The 15,951-nt window shown below is 43.5% G+C and overlaps 1 protein-coding gene across 1 annotated transcript in view; it reads left to right on the forward strand.

Moving 5' to 3' along the window:
* The window catches only part of LOC104492852 (protoheme IX farnesyltransferase, mitochondrial), a gene marked incomplete at its 5' end in the record, with an annotated part of 99,922 nt that overhangs the window by 64,622 nt on the left and 19,349 nt on the right, over positions 1–15,951 (forward strand). Inside the window, one exon of the mRNA XM_010135455.1 lies at positions 4,399–4,469. Coding sequence (XP_010133757.1) covers positions 4,399–4,469 — 71 coding nt within the window. The remainder of the gene's footprint in view (positions 1–4,398; positions 4,470–15,951) is intronic.

Raw genomic sequence — 15,951 nt, forward strand, 5'->3', positions numbered from 1 at the left:
AGAGTGAGGGGGCATCCTGGAAAGGCACAGGACACCCTCGTGCTCTTTCTGTATTGTCTTAGTCCTTGAAGTGCCAGCGCAGCGTCTGCAGGATGATGCTATGGCTTTGTCCAAATAAAATTGTTAATCTGTGTCCTCCCAAGGTCTGAATGATTAGCTCTACCCTCTGCACTCCCTGCTCTTTCCAGGACGTAGCTTGAAGAAATGAAATGTTCTTTAATGTTTCACTGAAAAACAAAGTGGAAACCAATATGAGGAAGCTGAAGAAAACTCGCCCCGCTGTGTAAGCAGCTATAAGCAGTAATGTGACAGCTAATCTAAGAATTGTTAAATGTTCGCAATATAATTACTGTGTATTAACTAGATGAGATCTACACCAAGAGTCTGATGAGGCTGCCAGAGAAATAAACCACAAAGTACTGGCTGGCCTGATTTATTTTTTTCCATCATCATGTTTTAAATGTTCATGCATACTGATTAAAATTTAGGTTAGGGGCTTGAACGCTGCTGCCAAGTTTAGTCACTCAGAGATTTTCAGATGCTGTAGGTTTAATCCTCTGTCTGTCCTTTTGATGGCTGGCTTCCCAAATACCCAGGGCAGATAATATTCCGCCTTGTCCAGCTGAACCAATGCATTCAGACTTCCTGAGGAAAGAGCCTCTTGAGTGCTTCTAAAGTATTTATTTATCCAGGATTCATCGTACTGAATTTGCTGTTTGCTAAACCAGGCAGTTCTCGGTTGGCCTGGCATGAGATAATGTGTTCACTCTTTCATTCCTGTAGAATGATATTTGAGAGGCACTTTTTTTTTTCATTTTTTTAAAATATCAGGGGAAAATAATTTCAAGTGGGGAGAGAATTTTGCTGAACATCTGGGAGCAAAATGGGAAAAGTTTGATAGATGATATGTTGCTGACATGTAATAGCAACTAGCTCAGTGAAAGAATCCAGGGCAGTGCAAATAAAAGGGGTTTTCTTAACTGTGGTTCAATTAGATATGTAGTTTCGTGCGTACAGTTGACAGTAACAGATTATTCAGATTGTCAGATTTTAAAAAGCGAAAGTCATGCAGTAATCTTATTTTCGGGAGCAGCCGTGTCTGTGCACAACAGACACTGACATTTTTAACTAACTCAGCAGAGAAGTCTCTTGTTCAGAATTTGTCTTCCGTTCAGGGGTTCACTCCTGTATGAAATATATGGAAATGCTTCATAGAGTGATTATGGTGTTGTCCAGTTATACTGATAATTCAACTGCGTAAGTTTAAATTCTTTCGAGTGTTGAGTGTCCAACTGTTCATTTCAGTCATTTCACGTTTGAGACACATTGAGTATAAAACTTGTGCCTTATTTTGATTTTATCCGCTGCTCATATTTTGCTTTCTGCAAGCTGAAATACTCCCAAATGAGCCGGAATTCCTCACTTGCACAAGTGTAAACTGGAAGTAAGCTCAGAGCAGTCAGACTGCAAATATAAGTAAAAACTGAGTCTTTTTAGAAAAACAGCAAAATTGAGCATAGCCCAAAATCAGGAGCAAGACTTCAGCTCTGTAGAATTTTCCCTTGTATTGCTCTACCAGTCTGATATCAAATGACATTTTTTCTTTCATTTACCATAATTGTCTCTGAAATGTAACAGTGAAACAAACCATTAGCAAAATGCTGAGCTGTCAGAAGCAATCACTGCTCTCAGATCTGAACGGTGCTTTCCCTTCTCTGAAGGTACTCGTCGTGGTTTCCTATGGAGGTGCTTTGTGAACCGTCCAGCACTTCAAGGGCAGCGTTACAGCTGTGAAGGTCTGGCCTGTCCCGCCGAAGTGAGCTGCTGGGGGTCCACGTGCTGGGGCTTGTAGACTCCTCTGAGCTCTTCTTCTAAACCAGGGTCTCCACCAGCTGCAGTTAGAGCTGGAACTGACTGTTGCAGATCAGGAGTATCAAACCAAGGATGAGAAATAACCTATTCGGTGCCTATCTAAAAATAGATAAGAGTTTCCTAGTACTGTACCAGAACACTCTAGAAAGTGAAAAATATGTAAACCAACCCTCCTTGTCACTTCCTCTCTCACCTGAGTAACTCTTGGCTGAGCAGCCTGAGGTTCAGGAATATCGATAATAAACCTGGGAAGCTTCGAGAGTCGGTAGGAACTGGAAATGGGTCGGGTGCTCCAGCCAACTGCTCCAGTTGGAGTCTTCTGGTGAGCAAACTGTCTGCAGGCTGCATGGCCCCAGCCAGCTCCATCACACAGGTGGAGGCGAGAAATATTAGTGAATTGGATGTGAACCAGTAATTAAAAGCTGTGATGATGATTTCAATTCCCATGTTTTTATATTTCTTAACTTTTGAGCATTTAATCTGCAACCTTCAATGCAATTTGACAACTGCAGGACCCCTCCCTGGTGTTTTTTACATCCATCACGGGTAAACCCAGTACTTCAGTATGCAGCACAGGCTTCAGCTGAGTTACCCACAGAAATTATCTGTTAACTCGTGTTGGCCAGCCCCTGGAGGGGGACAAGGCAGCTGCTGCTCCAAGGGGTTTCATAGCTGCTGCCTGGGGGAGGCAGTGCCAGTTTGGAGCCCCCCAGCCAGAGTCCCCCTTGCTGGCTCTACTACTGCTTCCTCAACCTTTTTCTCCCTCTTCCCTCCCACCCACCTGAGTCTCGTTCTTTCCCAGGTTTGGACAGTTTCACAAGCGTGACGGAATGTGAAGATGATGCCTGCTGCCAAATTTCTTAGCTTTGGAGCCTGCTGTTAGCAAGTTTTGTTTAAGCAGGATAGCTTTAGCAAGTGGCTTGAGCACATGCACGTGTTCCCTCTCACTTGTACACATGCAGGACTTTCTTGTGACCTTATTCCCAGGTATGGTTAAATCCACTGGGAAGATTACAGAATCACTGAATGGTTTAGGTTGGAAAAGACCTTTAAGATTGTTGCGTTCCCCCAGCACTGCTAGGTCACCACTAAGCCTTGTCTCTCAGCACCACTTGAGGTGGTTAAACATCCCTAGGGATGGGGACTCCACCACTGCCCTGGGCAGCCTGGGCCAGGATCATTCAACCTGAGGTTAAAAACATCACCAGGAGTGGAGAATATCGTGGGCCGTGTTAGGCAGGATGATTCCCCGGCAATCCATTCCTGCCCACTATATGTAGGAGGAACAGCAGAGGTTCCCAGACTGTTGCACGGTCGTTCCTTGAAAGTAACAGATGGGAGAGGTGGTGCCTGTTATCTCCCAGCGTCTCTAAATGGAGCGTCTTACCCTGCTGTGCCCCGGTAGGGTTCTGCCTGGGTCCCTGCTGCTCCCACCGGCCCTGTCCACTGGCATTCCCAGGAGTGCAGTCCCAGTGAGTAGCCAGACCGCTAATGTGGCCCCGTCAAAATGATGATGTTTGTTAATTTTGTCTTTTGGTGTGTAAAAGGTTACCTCAGCTTGCTGGAATAGCCATGCAGCTGTTTGTCAAATAGTAGCTCTGTCTGCAGTTTGACTGTCCTGAGCACCCTGTCAGTCTGGTTGGTTGAACGTATGATTTCTTATGGTACTTTTCCTACATGTTCACCAGAATTGGGAACCTACCCCAAAACCTCAGACATAACGTCAGTAGAAAATATTCTTTCTTTAAATACATCCTGTAAGTAAATATACACTTATTATTTCCTTATTATTTTGCACATGTAAAACTAAATGGCTTCACAGTTTGCTGTATGGCAAAGTGCATCCAGCTTTTCCGGTGACTTTCTGTGTAAAAGGGATCGTACCAAAGCCTGCGGGAATTGCTGGTGTGAAGATAGTGCTGCCTGAATTTCCCCATAGGCGATGTTTGAAGTCACATTGGGTTGTGACATTAAACAACACCATATGGTGTGCTCATTCCCCGCTGCTAGGACGAGATGCTCAGTAGCGTTTCAGTAGCGTTTTACATGAGTTGATTGATTTTGGGGTGGGTTATAGGTTCTCAGAAGTTAGATGATCTTGAAAAAACTTTAGTGTTTGTCTTTTAAATACCAGAAGCACAACATTTACAAGGGCTGTTTGTGTTAAATCAGAACTGGGGGCAGGGCTGTATGTTTATATGTAAATGCACACCTATAAAACTGCGTCAAACCTGTCGAGAACAACCTCGGAATCAAACTCTACTTCAAAGAATTAACTTCCAGGTCCTTGCGCAAACTATTTTTGTTCTCCAGGTGATTTTCTTTCTAAGGGGATGCCAAAAGCATTAACACAGGTTATCACAGCTCCGTGAAAGGAGTTTGCCATTTTTGTTGTGTTTCTGAACCTTCACAACTGGAGATGAAAGCAGCTGCAGATGCAGACAGGCCGTTCCACGCATGGCACGCTCTCCGGCATCCTTTCATTTTCATTCTTCCCTTTTTTTTTTTTTTTGTTTTGTATTGCAGTTCTTTGAGGTTCCATTTGACTCAAACATGAACAGGACAAAAAACAGACCACTGGTGCGAGGACAGATCAGGTAAGACAGCGCACACCTGCTCCCGCGAAGGAGAAGTGAGTCTGCACCTTCCTTTTATCTATCGCCAAGCTTCTCTCTCTTCAGATGAGGAAAAATAGCTATTTCAGACCAAAGACTGAAGAAAGAAATGCACCTCTCTGTTCTTTGATGCTTCTTTGTGTTTCTAGCTTTCACATGAGGAGTTTGGGTAATCAGCTGTCCTCTGAAATACCACATTTCTCAAGACAGCAGGATTTCCCCTCACACGGTGCATTTCTTCACGTGTGATGACCATGCGTGGTTGTGATCCTCCGAACTTTTGCATTAGCTTGTAACAGCAGATCTTTAAAGTTCTGTATCTAAGAACCTACACAATAGTGTATATTGGTTTTAGTAGTCACAGCGATCTGGTAGCTCATGAATATTTGTTTGAATCTCCCAGCAGAGGTATCTGCAGCTCATTTGTTTAGTGGTTTTGTAAGGCACCATGTGGTCTATGCTTTTTCTACACGTTTAGCATAAAGCTAGGGTGAAAAATTTTAACGGTGGCATGTTAGGAAAATAAAGAAAAGTTTTGTCATCATTTAGTTTATTGTCATCCATGAGTAAATCCCTCCCTGCACCCCCAGAAAAGCCCTGTATTAGCATAGGGATTTGCTTAAAAAAAAAAAAAAGTAAATTCCTTCATTCACTTTGTTTTCTGGATTCAGTTCAGTTTCTGAAAGGCCGTTTTCCAGCTAAAAAAGCAAAGTGAAAAAGAACATCAACAAAAACCTCCAACTTATTTGCAAACTGAAACTGAAGGCCAAATTCATAAATGATTCAACAAACAATTTTAGTATTGCATTTCCATGATTTGTGCCAAGGACTTTTTTATACCAAAATTAGGTTTTCCCTTAGGCTTCTGCGAACAGTTGGTCCTATTTATTTCTGTGTTTTATCCATCACCTTTGGAGAACTGAAAAAAATGTGATGGATGAAATTACAAGAAAATTGAGACAAAATAGTAAAGTGAACCTCGGGGCTAAATTCACTCTCGTTGTAAATAGTTAGAGCCCTTCAATAAACTTGTTCCAATTTGTTCTTGAAGATGGTGCTAATTACCGATTCCTGAGTTGAGTTAATTTTATTTAAAAACATGTTTTAGGGACCACTGCAGTGAGGGCATCTGTGGTACACGCAGTAAGTCAGCCTTAACTGTGCAGTTCAGGGGAGCGGCGCTTCCTCCTCCAGCCCTGGAAGAAGGAACACTTGTTGGGAAGAGAGATGACGGGGGAGCGGGTTATTACTTTTTTTTTTAGTCACAGTCTACTAGCATGGCGTGCTGCGTTTCTGGAGTCAAAAATATAGCTAGGAAACTGCCTGTCAACTCTGGATTCAGAGAAAGCAATTTGGTTTTTAAGTTCCCAGTGTCCTTAAACAAACTTCACTATCATCTGAATGCACCACAGATTGGCAAAACCATATTTAAGGGATTTTCTTACTTCCCCCTGCTTTATATTTGCTTTCACCGCAAAATGGTAATATTGGGGACTTGGTGTAATCACTCATCAATCTATCTACCTGACTGTCAACAGCTAATTTCAAGTTCTTTAAAGTGTCATTTACCTTGAATAATGTCGATCTCACTCCCCATAGACCGTCGAACACACAGACCTTGTCTGGAGGTATTTCTCTGCGGTGTGCCAGAGGAGAATAATCCAGTGCAAGTGATCTAGCCGTGTTACATTTTGCCATGTGTTCCCCTGTGTTCCTTGAACTCTTTTCTTCCTGGCTAGTTAAATAAACCTCTTAAATGGTTATGTGAAAACTAGTCCAAAGCAGCCGAGACAGAGATGGATAAATTGTATGTAAGAGGCTGGTGTCGTGGGAAGGAACCCAGGGAGCGTGGGGTATGTACAGAGTTCTGGCCCAAAATTAGTTTGACACTGGAGTTTTGACATTTTCTTCTCTTTAGCTGCTTTATATCGTGAAATGTTTGCTACTTTTTAAATTCTGCTGAGTTACGATATCTGTGATACCCAGTGCAATTGAGGCATCGGTTTATGACCCATCTTCATTTGCATTGTTTGTAAATATATTGTGATTGCCCTTCTTTTTTTCTTTCTTTCCTTCCTTTTTATTTATTTTCCGTAGTCCTTGTCACAGAACCGGTCAGTAGGGGTAGTGGTTTTTGCACGGTCCGGTCCTGAGCTTCAGATCCCTTTTGAAGAGTGAGAAGTTTGTTAACTCTCCGTAGCGTTGACTCACTGCACTTCCTTGGAAAGGCTTTCGATGGTGGCTTTAATGTGAACTTCTGCCCACTGAGAAACTACACCGAGACCAGTAACATTTTTTGTAGAGATTGTGGAATCCAAAGACAGTTCTTAGATGCTTTGAGCCTGGGCCAGAATCAAACTGGTAACTCACAGTGAGAGGTCCTTGGTGTTGCTGGGTCATCCAGTCCCTGCATGAGCTGGCGTCTCTGTTAGCTATTCATGGAGTTGGCTCACTAGGAAATGTTACACTGTTGTAGACAAATTATTCCTGTGTGTTTCACTGTGGTCTCCGCTTCAGCTTCGGCCCTGCATGCACGTTCATGTGGTTCCCAAGTCCCCATGTCTCAGTCTTTCCCACAAGTTGCCAAGGACTTGCAGTTTCCTTTGGCAGCAGTGAGGAACCTCAGTAGCTTTCAAAGAAATGTCCTGTGGCCAGGGCTGTGCTGTGGACTGGGAATGTTGTGGCCCCTGAGGTCTGGCTGGGGACAGTGTCATTATCTTAGTGGCGACACTCAAGAAGTGTTGAAGTTGGGCAGCTTTGGCCTGACCATCTCTCCAGGCAGCACCCTGTGAGCCAGAAGCCAGTTCTCTAAAGATCTCTGGATTTGGAAAAACAGTTGTTCTCCGTCCTTCATGAAGTCCTCTCCGTATTGCATCAGCTTGATGGTTGAAATAGTCAGTTAGAGGCTCAGTGTGCCCCTGCTGTATTTGATGTTGTTTGGCCTGGACGAAATTGTACGGACAATGAGACAGACGGACTGCAGAGCTGGGGTCTGCTCTATGTAGGCACAACAGTACAGAGACCTCATTTGCCAGCCCCAAGCCCACCGCTCATGCCCCTGGGGAATCTTCCAACACTGTTGCTAGATTTGTGACAAACAGCACCTGATAGTCCACTGACCGCTTGCTTTGCAGTGTCCTCTTTAGTTTGTAAGGCTCTGAAAGAAATGTTCCCTTTGAGCAATGAGACGTAACCATCCTTATTCTCTATTCAGAGAGTAATCAGAGACATCCTGTTGCAAAACTAACAAGAGCAGACCCGAACACAGCATGCTGCTAAACGCCATCCATCATCCCAGCCTGCCCACACGGCCCCCTTCCTCCTGTGACCCCTCAAGGCTTGTTTGGAAATACAAACAGCTTGAGATGTTCTTCATACTTCGGCTGCGGTGTTAAACTCATTGAGCGTGTTTGTCTTCTGCATTACAACAGCAGCTGATCCTATTTTTCCTCCTATGAATTGGTTTTGTGTCACTGACGAGGAGAAATTGCACGTGCTCACGCAACCTTTGAGTTGACGGAAACGGCAGCAGCTTTTCCAGGTTTCCTGTTGGGTGTGATTTATTCCCTTGCTGTTTAAGGTAATGGATTTAATTTTCCTGCAGATTAATTGAAATAAATCTCTAGTATTAGCTGCAGTAGCTGAGTGAGCTTAGTCTCGAGGATGACAAGTGTCCTGCTCCATTATATTGTACAAAGTGGCAGTTTTGATTGCCCTTTACAGAGAACTGCTCACACTCGTGTTAGAAAGCGGCTGTTTTTATGAACTTACAGTGCTGCTGGATCCACTGTGCGCTCATAAAACACTTCATAGTAGTACAGGAATAGTTTTTCAGCTTTAAAAAAGAAAAAGTCATCAAATAGCATGTTCTAAATAACTCATTCATGACCGACCATGTAGACACCTTCCAGTTCTGCTCCTCCAGTATTTTGCTACTTGCAACTGTTTTCTGAGCTGTCCTTTGCTTTGGCCTTAGCAGTGGCTGCCGTGTCTGCCTGGGAGCAGGGCTGGGATTTCTCCCTCGCTTTACTTCCAAGGTTCACGGCACCCGGCCGCGGAGCATTGTACAGGCAGCATCAGAGGGTGGTTCGGGCTGGAAGGGACCTCAGGAGAGCTGCAGACCAACCTCCTACTCACAGCAGGGACAGCTCTGAGGTCACATCTGGCTGCTGCAGGCTGTATCCAGCCTTGTCTCAAAACCCTTCAATATAAGAATGATATTCCATGGAATTTAATTACATTCTACAGGTCTATTACAGGTTTAATTACAACAACAGGTCTATTAACTTGGCAGAAGAAAGCACAACATGGCTGGTGCCTTGGATACCTCAAAAGAAATCTTTCTTCATGCTGTTTGGTGAATGATTTTTCCTGAGCCTCGTGAACCTCCTCACTGAGCACTGCACGAGGAGCCGTGTTCTGTAGGGGAGCTGTGTTCTGTCTGTGATTTTACCACTTCTTATGGCCATGGTTGATGGTTATTGTGTTTGATGGAGACTTTTCCTACTTGCTGACATTTCCTGAGTGGAGCATTGACTTCGATTGGTTTAAACTATCTGCCAAACTCTCAAAGAACGGACCCCAAATTGCTCCTAAGCAGTAATGTTTTTCACTGATGGCTTCGATTTATGAATCGTAGTTATGATTGCAAATAGTTATGTTGGACGTTCATAAGCTGCTGGAAAATTGCACCGTGTCAAACTTCCCGATTTATTCAACCCCCTGTTGTGACTCAGGAGTGGTTTGATGTAAGGCTGGGTTTGCCTGTGGCAGACCTGCTGTTACAGGCGTGACCAAAGCAGTGCTGAAGAACCGTGTGTGCATTTAAAAAAACCAAATCCTCGGTAATCGCTGTTGATACCTCAGTGTAATTAGCTTGATTCTGTGCTTGCTAACACTGATGTAGATCAGGAGCATTTCTACTGATGTTGGTGGAGCTACACTGATGTAAGCAGGAGGAAATCCATGTCCTCGGCTTACGCAGAAACCTGCACTAAGCGTTTGGGCAGCCCTGGGTTAAGGCAGCAGTTTAAAACCTCCCCCGGGGGTTCAGTACCTCTTCGGTTCCCATTTAAAGATCAGCCTCTGCTTAGCTGACTGCGCTGCTCCCTTGGGTGGTCATTTCAGACAGGTTTCTTTCTACTTAAGTTAAAACAAATAGAACAAAACCTCCATAAATCGACAGTTCAAGAATAATCATTTTGAAGAGATCAGATGCTTGTTCCCTGCAGGGAAACATTCCAATATTTTGTTTAGAAAATACCTCATTTTAAAGGGACTGCCCTGAGATCTTTTTGAATGATAAAAATGTTTCTTTTTTCAGTGGGAGGCTTTCCTCTTGTTTAAACAGGGCACGATTCAAAGCAGACACCACCACAGCAGCCTTTTCAAGCATTTTTTTTTATCCTGCTTGTATTCAGGCTTTATTATTTGAAAACAAGTAAACGCATTCCTTCCGTACCACCACCCTCCTGCTTCCTTGCTTTTTTCCACGCTGCGTTTTCCCGAAGCTGTCAGTGACCGTGTTTGGTAAACAAGAAATTAAAAAGGCAGCTTTATATTTTTGACATGTACAATTGCTTGTAGAAACGTAGTTCGTGCCTTTTGACAGCAGGGTATTTTTTTTTTTTTTCTGGCACAGCCACATCATGGAGAGGTGTGGGGGGAGGAAAGAAACCTTGAGGCTAAAACATAGTTTAATGAGAATAAAACCCACATCAAAGGGTGGGCTAATGGGATGATATAATGCTCACTGTGTCGTTTTCCCGAAGGCGATACGGATGATGGTGCTTATATTTCAATTATCTATTCACTGCCTGCATTGGATGTTGATTAAATGGTTCGAAGGTATTAGACTCCTTTTGTGGAATGCACAGAAAAATGGTGATACTGCACATTATCCTCAGATCAAAATGTGTATTAGCAGGAAATTATATGGCTCTAACTACGTATCTATTTTGTTTCTTAGGGCAATAAAGAGGGTTGTTTTAATAACTCTAACATTACATTCGCATTCGTTTCAGTTGAAACGAAGGAATTGCTGGTTATCCAGCCAGCGCCTCAGCTCGCTCCTCCTGCCCGGACCTCGCTCTGGCGCAGCTCAACGCAGACATTCCTTTGCAGGCAGCGCCGTTTGGTAAATATAAATCCTGCGGAAACACTTGACCCCTCACGCCTTGCTGCTGCTCAGTTCAGCCGAGGGGCCTTTACCGCCAAATTATTTGTCTGAGTCCCTAATTGCACGTGGGACAGTTGATAAATCGGAGGACATTGTACGTTGCCCCACGTTAGGAAACATCCCAGATGCTCATGTATAAACCAGGAGTCACGGTGCATTTGGCTAAATAGCTGCTCCATCTGCTTGTGGGGAACGCTGCGGAGAAGTGATACGGGCTCCTAATGGAGTTGTCTTATCCTCTCATGTCAGCTCCTCGCCAGGGGGTAGAGCCCCGTGAGCTGGAGGGAACCAAGCTATTGTACACTAATCCCTCCATCTTTGTGTCCGATATGAACAGGCCTCTTGGACATCAGTTGTAACCGTTGACTCTTTTCTTTTTTAACCAACTAGTGATGAATTATTTTCTTCAAAGGTGATGTTAAAGTGAGTTTCCCCCCTTACACTGCACAAACAAGCACAGCTAAAGCTCAAAGCCCAAGATCCTTTCCCCAGGTTGGTTCAGTGTTCTCTTGGCAGCTCTTCTTCCCACGTCTGTCAAACGTTTCAGGTTCATGTTTTTAAATTTTGGCTTAATGCAGTCAAAATCCCCAGACTTTGTTCCCTGTATTAGTATTGAATCTTATCTGGTTTAACCACAACAGCTTCATTATTCAGCGTGTGCCAAGTGTTGTAGGAAATGTCACCGCTCAACAAGTCCATTATGGAGCTGCCTCTGATTAGAAGCTGCTATACCCTGCCATGTGTTTACAGTAAGTCGTGTTAGAAGTGCGCTCCTTTCTTGAAGGACAGAGTTGATCATTTCTTATGCAAGTTATAACTTATGTGTTATCAGCTTCGCAAGTCAGATAGAAAAGAGGTTTTTCTTACACTTCAATTAGCTGTGCTAACACGGATGCTTGCTCTCCAGTCTTTATGACTAGAAAAGCTGCATTCCTGAGGTTGAGATATGTGGGGAACCTCTCTGATATGTTTTATTTAATGTTTTTTTTGCTAGGGACATAGAATCAGTAGGAGTATTATAGATCACGTTAGACTCATTGCTGCCCATGCGTGACAATAATTACGTTGTGTTTGTGCACTTTGGTTTTTTGTTTTTTCCAACAAACGTTTGTGAAATATATCTCTAGATGCCAACTGAAGATAACTATCATAATAATAATAGTGCAGAAATCCTAAAATACAACCGTCCTCTTCATCCCTGAGGTGGAACATAGCAACTACTGAAGAGCTTCTCTAGAATGTTAAAGTGATTGGAGTATCACTTGTGTGCTTGCAGTGTTGCAGAGGAATCTGCAGGTAGCAGGAAAGATCTGACTTAAATTGCCCTTTGAGGGGCTTGTCTGCTCAATTGCTCTTCCACTTAACGGTGTCTAGAGCCTGATCTCCTCCTGCTGCCCACCATCGCCTGGTGTCTAGAGCCTGATCTCCTCCTGCTGCCCACCATCGCCTGGTGTCTAGAGCCTGATCTCCTGCTGCTGCCCACCATCGCCTCTCGTCCTGCTCGCTGTGGCTGTAGTGAATAACTTCCTTCATTTTTGTTGCTCCTGGGAACATATTTAGAGTCGGGGATCCTGTACCAAGAATGGCTGGACTATCTTTTCTCTTTATTTTTAATAACAGGTTGATAAATACTCTAGAACTTCAGTTTTCTCCATCTTAATGAGGTTGAGAACTGGCCCGAGACTTCTTTACCCCACTGTGTTCCAAGTGTTGTCTAAGTGTTTTCAGTAGAAACACGTTAGATTTAATCACAGAAAAATGTGGAGAGACCATATTATCCATCCTGTTTGTCAGCTGGTCTCTGGTTCTCAAACAAAGAGAAAACAGAGATTTTGAAATGAAATGAATGGATCACTTCAGTGCCATGTTGTAAGGTTAGGTTTGTTAGGTTAAAGAGAAGGATTTAGTTTAAATATTATGGGGCACATTTTTCAAATTTACTGTAGGTTTGTCTTGTAAGAACTTAAAAAAATATTTACATTTTGGGGACTGCAGGGAAGCTGTGAATATTCTTATTTCCCCTTTCACTCCTACCTAACAAAGCCATGCAACAAGAGGTGTGATAACGCTCCGCAGGGCTGCTGAGGGCTGTTACGGTTAGTGTTGGGGTGTGTACAGCAAGTGTAACAAGAGCATCAACATTTTCTAAGTGTAGGTCATTTTAATTTCTGATTTTTCTCTTTTGGTGACAAGGCCCAATTGGAGCTTCTGCTGATAACAAAGGGCAGCATCACACGTGTTATTTCTGACTGAATGTGGCGTTGGTGAGCCGCAAGTCTCCCCGGGATTTGCTGACCTGTCTCATCTCAGAGCTGGGCTTGCTTTGGTCTCAGTGCTCCGGGCAGACTCTTGAAGCCATGAACAACGAAAGACCAGATCCTGGTGACGTTTGCCTGGGGTTAGACCGGTAAAAGCGAGAGCAGGATGTATTTAGGAGACAGCTGCATGCTGAGGGTGGGACTCTTGATTTCTGGTTTTGGGTGGGTTGAAATCCCTTTTGCCTCAGCTTACCATACACATCATGTCTTTGTGGAAACTTTCAGCAAAATCGATGGAGCCAGGTTTGATTTACGCAGGCATAAAAAAGAGTGATGGGTCCCTTTTAAGATGAAATTGTTCTTTTAAATTATCGGTGTTTGTTTATGATAGTTTTAAAATCCCTCACTCTGGTAGGGGAGACAGAACATCTGCAGCTCGGATTCTTGAGGAGTGAGGGGAACTAATTTACTCCAATGTGGTTAAAATACAGTGTTGATTATGCTTTTATACAACCGCGATGCACAGCCGTGACAGGGCAGCTTGGACTCCGTGCGTGAGTTGTTTCTTTGTTGGGAGGGAAATGAATTGACACAGACACGAGATATTTTATCCTCGTCTGTATTTATTTACACTAAGTACACTTCTGAACACATGTATTAGATAGTGAAGCCAGGACTGGGTTGGCAATTTAGCGCCAAAACTCAAGACGGCAGCTCTCTGACAAGACCCAGCCAGCTAGACGTGTTTATCCATCGCTGAGCTCCACATATGCCAAGTTCTCCCTGCAGGACGTTTCTTGGGAGATTGAGACATCACTCACCAAATCCTGCCCCTTTCCCTGCTGATGGTCCATCCCAGACCACATCCAGGTTGGTGCTGCTGGGCCTGGCTGAGCCCTGGGGACAAAGGGAAGGTATTAGGGGCGATTCCTTTCTCAGAGATCTGCATTTTAAAGAGGTTTATTTGAGGTTCAGGTCTGTTAATTCTTCTGCTGGAGACACAGTGCCTGGTGTTGAGTCCTGACTGAAGTGTGCCTAAATACTTCCCCTTATCACAGCTGGTTAGGCTTTTTGTGAGCACCCACAAGTTTCATACCTCCACTGAACACAGAGTTCCTCCTCAGCTCGTATTTTGTGTTGCAAGTTGTTTTTAGAACTTTCCCACTATTTTCCACAGTATTTTGGGGTACGTTTGGGGAAAAGTGCTGTCCAGTCTGAGATTTTTAACAGCATTGTCATAGTTATTACCAGAAACTGAATCACAAAAAGCCAATAACAAAACCAGAAGCAGGCAGAATTGCAACAAGAGTGTTCTGTCAATCTTCAATTAAAATTGTGGTAGTGTTATATCCACTTAAAGGGGATTTGATGTAAAATTCAATACTTGTAGTGCATGCAGAGCCTGATCTGCCACAGCAACTCATTTTGGTGCTCAAGATAGCTGCCAGAATGGAGATGCTACTTCTTAACCTGTGAAGACAAAGTTGAGTGATTTGTTAAGAAAAAAGAAAACTAAAAAGACTTTGACAAAGCTCCCATCTCCTAAAGAACGGCTTGGCAGTCATCAGGGGTGATAGACAACTGTGTGTTTGGATAGTTGGAGCTGATGGGAAAAAATTGAATTCTCAATTAAAAGTATAATTTTGTTTTCAAATGCATCATCCTTCATCCCTTGTAATGAGTCATGAACTTGCTTTCGTGATGAGAGAGAATACACGAATATCTGTTAAGATCTTTCTCTACATTTTCCCCCATAAAATAGTATAATTTTAGCTCATTGATAGGTACAGTTCAGTTTAATATAATTCTGGTACTTTGCAAGATTAAGCCTCGGTTCTTGGGCTTTGCATGATGTTCAGTCACAATGTATCTGGGGAAGAAGATCTCAGAAGTGGGGTCGCAGGTTGCTTGTGTGTCCTAAAGCTTCTGAGTGATGCCCAAGCAGATCTACATGACAGAAATAAAGTTGTCTGGTGGTATATCCATTCTGCTGATGCCAGAGCTATTTTTTCTTTTTAATCAGAAACAACTATCTCTGCTTGAGACTAATCCAATGTGGAATTGAAAGTTGTAGTTGAATATAAAAATATTTTGTCAGTCATGCTTTGAGTCCTTAAAATGAAGGTACGCTGACTCAAAATTGCACTAATTAGCAGTCATAATGTATCATCATGGAACCACTTGGATTTCAAATCTCAGCTCTGAGCGTGGATGTTTTTTCTATCAGGTACATCCCCAGGTTGTCTGTAGGGCTCCCCTGGAGTTTAATCTAATGACTTTTGCGAAAAAAAAAAAAAAAGGATCATTTTAGAAGAGTCATCAGCGATGAAGCCACTGATCCAGGCACTGTTGTTCCAGTTTCAGTTTCCATTAGTGGTGCTGTTATTACTGTAGAACTTTCACAGCTGACAATGGCCACGAATATGGTTTTTATTACTAAATATATAAATATGGAGCCTGAAAGGATTTGTGTGGAAAGTTAAAATTGAATTTCACTGTTGGTAGATTGCCATCACTCAGTCGTCTGCCGTGATTACTGATTGGCTTTGAACGCTCCGTGCTGTACTTTGAGCTTAGAAAGCTGTGTGTTTTTTTTTAACCTCCCATCAAAAATAATTTTAGGGAAGCTACCGTTGCTATTCAGGGCAAAATGTGCCTTTTTTTACAGCCTCCTGGCTCGTTTTGCGCAGTCAGCTGACTCTGCGGCGCTTGCGCCGCCAGACAACCCCACTGCTGGTTTCAGGCATCTGTCCATCTGGGGCAGCAGAGCTGCAAATAACGCAAACGCAATCCAGATGTGTGCTTGAAAGGCAGTGGGTTTCTTCCCCGGTACTGAAGTTGTAGGAGCAGGAAGGCTTCGATATAGTTACACATTGGCTGCAGTGCGTAGCGTCCTCAGCGCCTCGTGTCTCTCCCGGGTGGGGTGGGGTGGGATGGGATGGGATAGTCTGGTGTGACTCATGGGTTGAAGGCCTTCCCTTATTTTCTTGATGGATCTCTAAAAGCTGCCAAGGAGGGTTCAGCCGGT

Source organism: Buceros rhinoceros, unplaced genomic scaffold (assembly GCF_000710305.1).
Source record: "Buceros rhinoceros silvestris isolate BGI_N320 unplaced genomic scaffold, ASM71030v1 scaffold9154, whole genome shotgun sequence".
NCBI lineage: Eukaryota > Metazoa > Chordata > Aves > Bucerotiformes > Bucerotidae > Buceros > Buceros rhinoceros.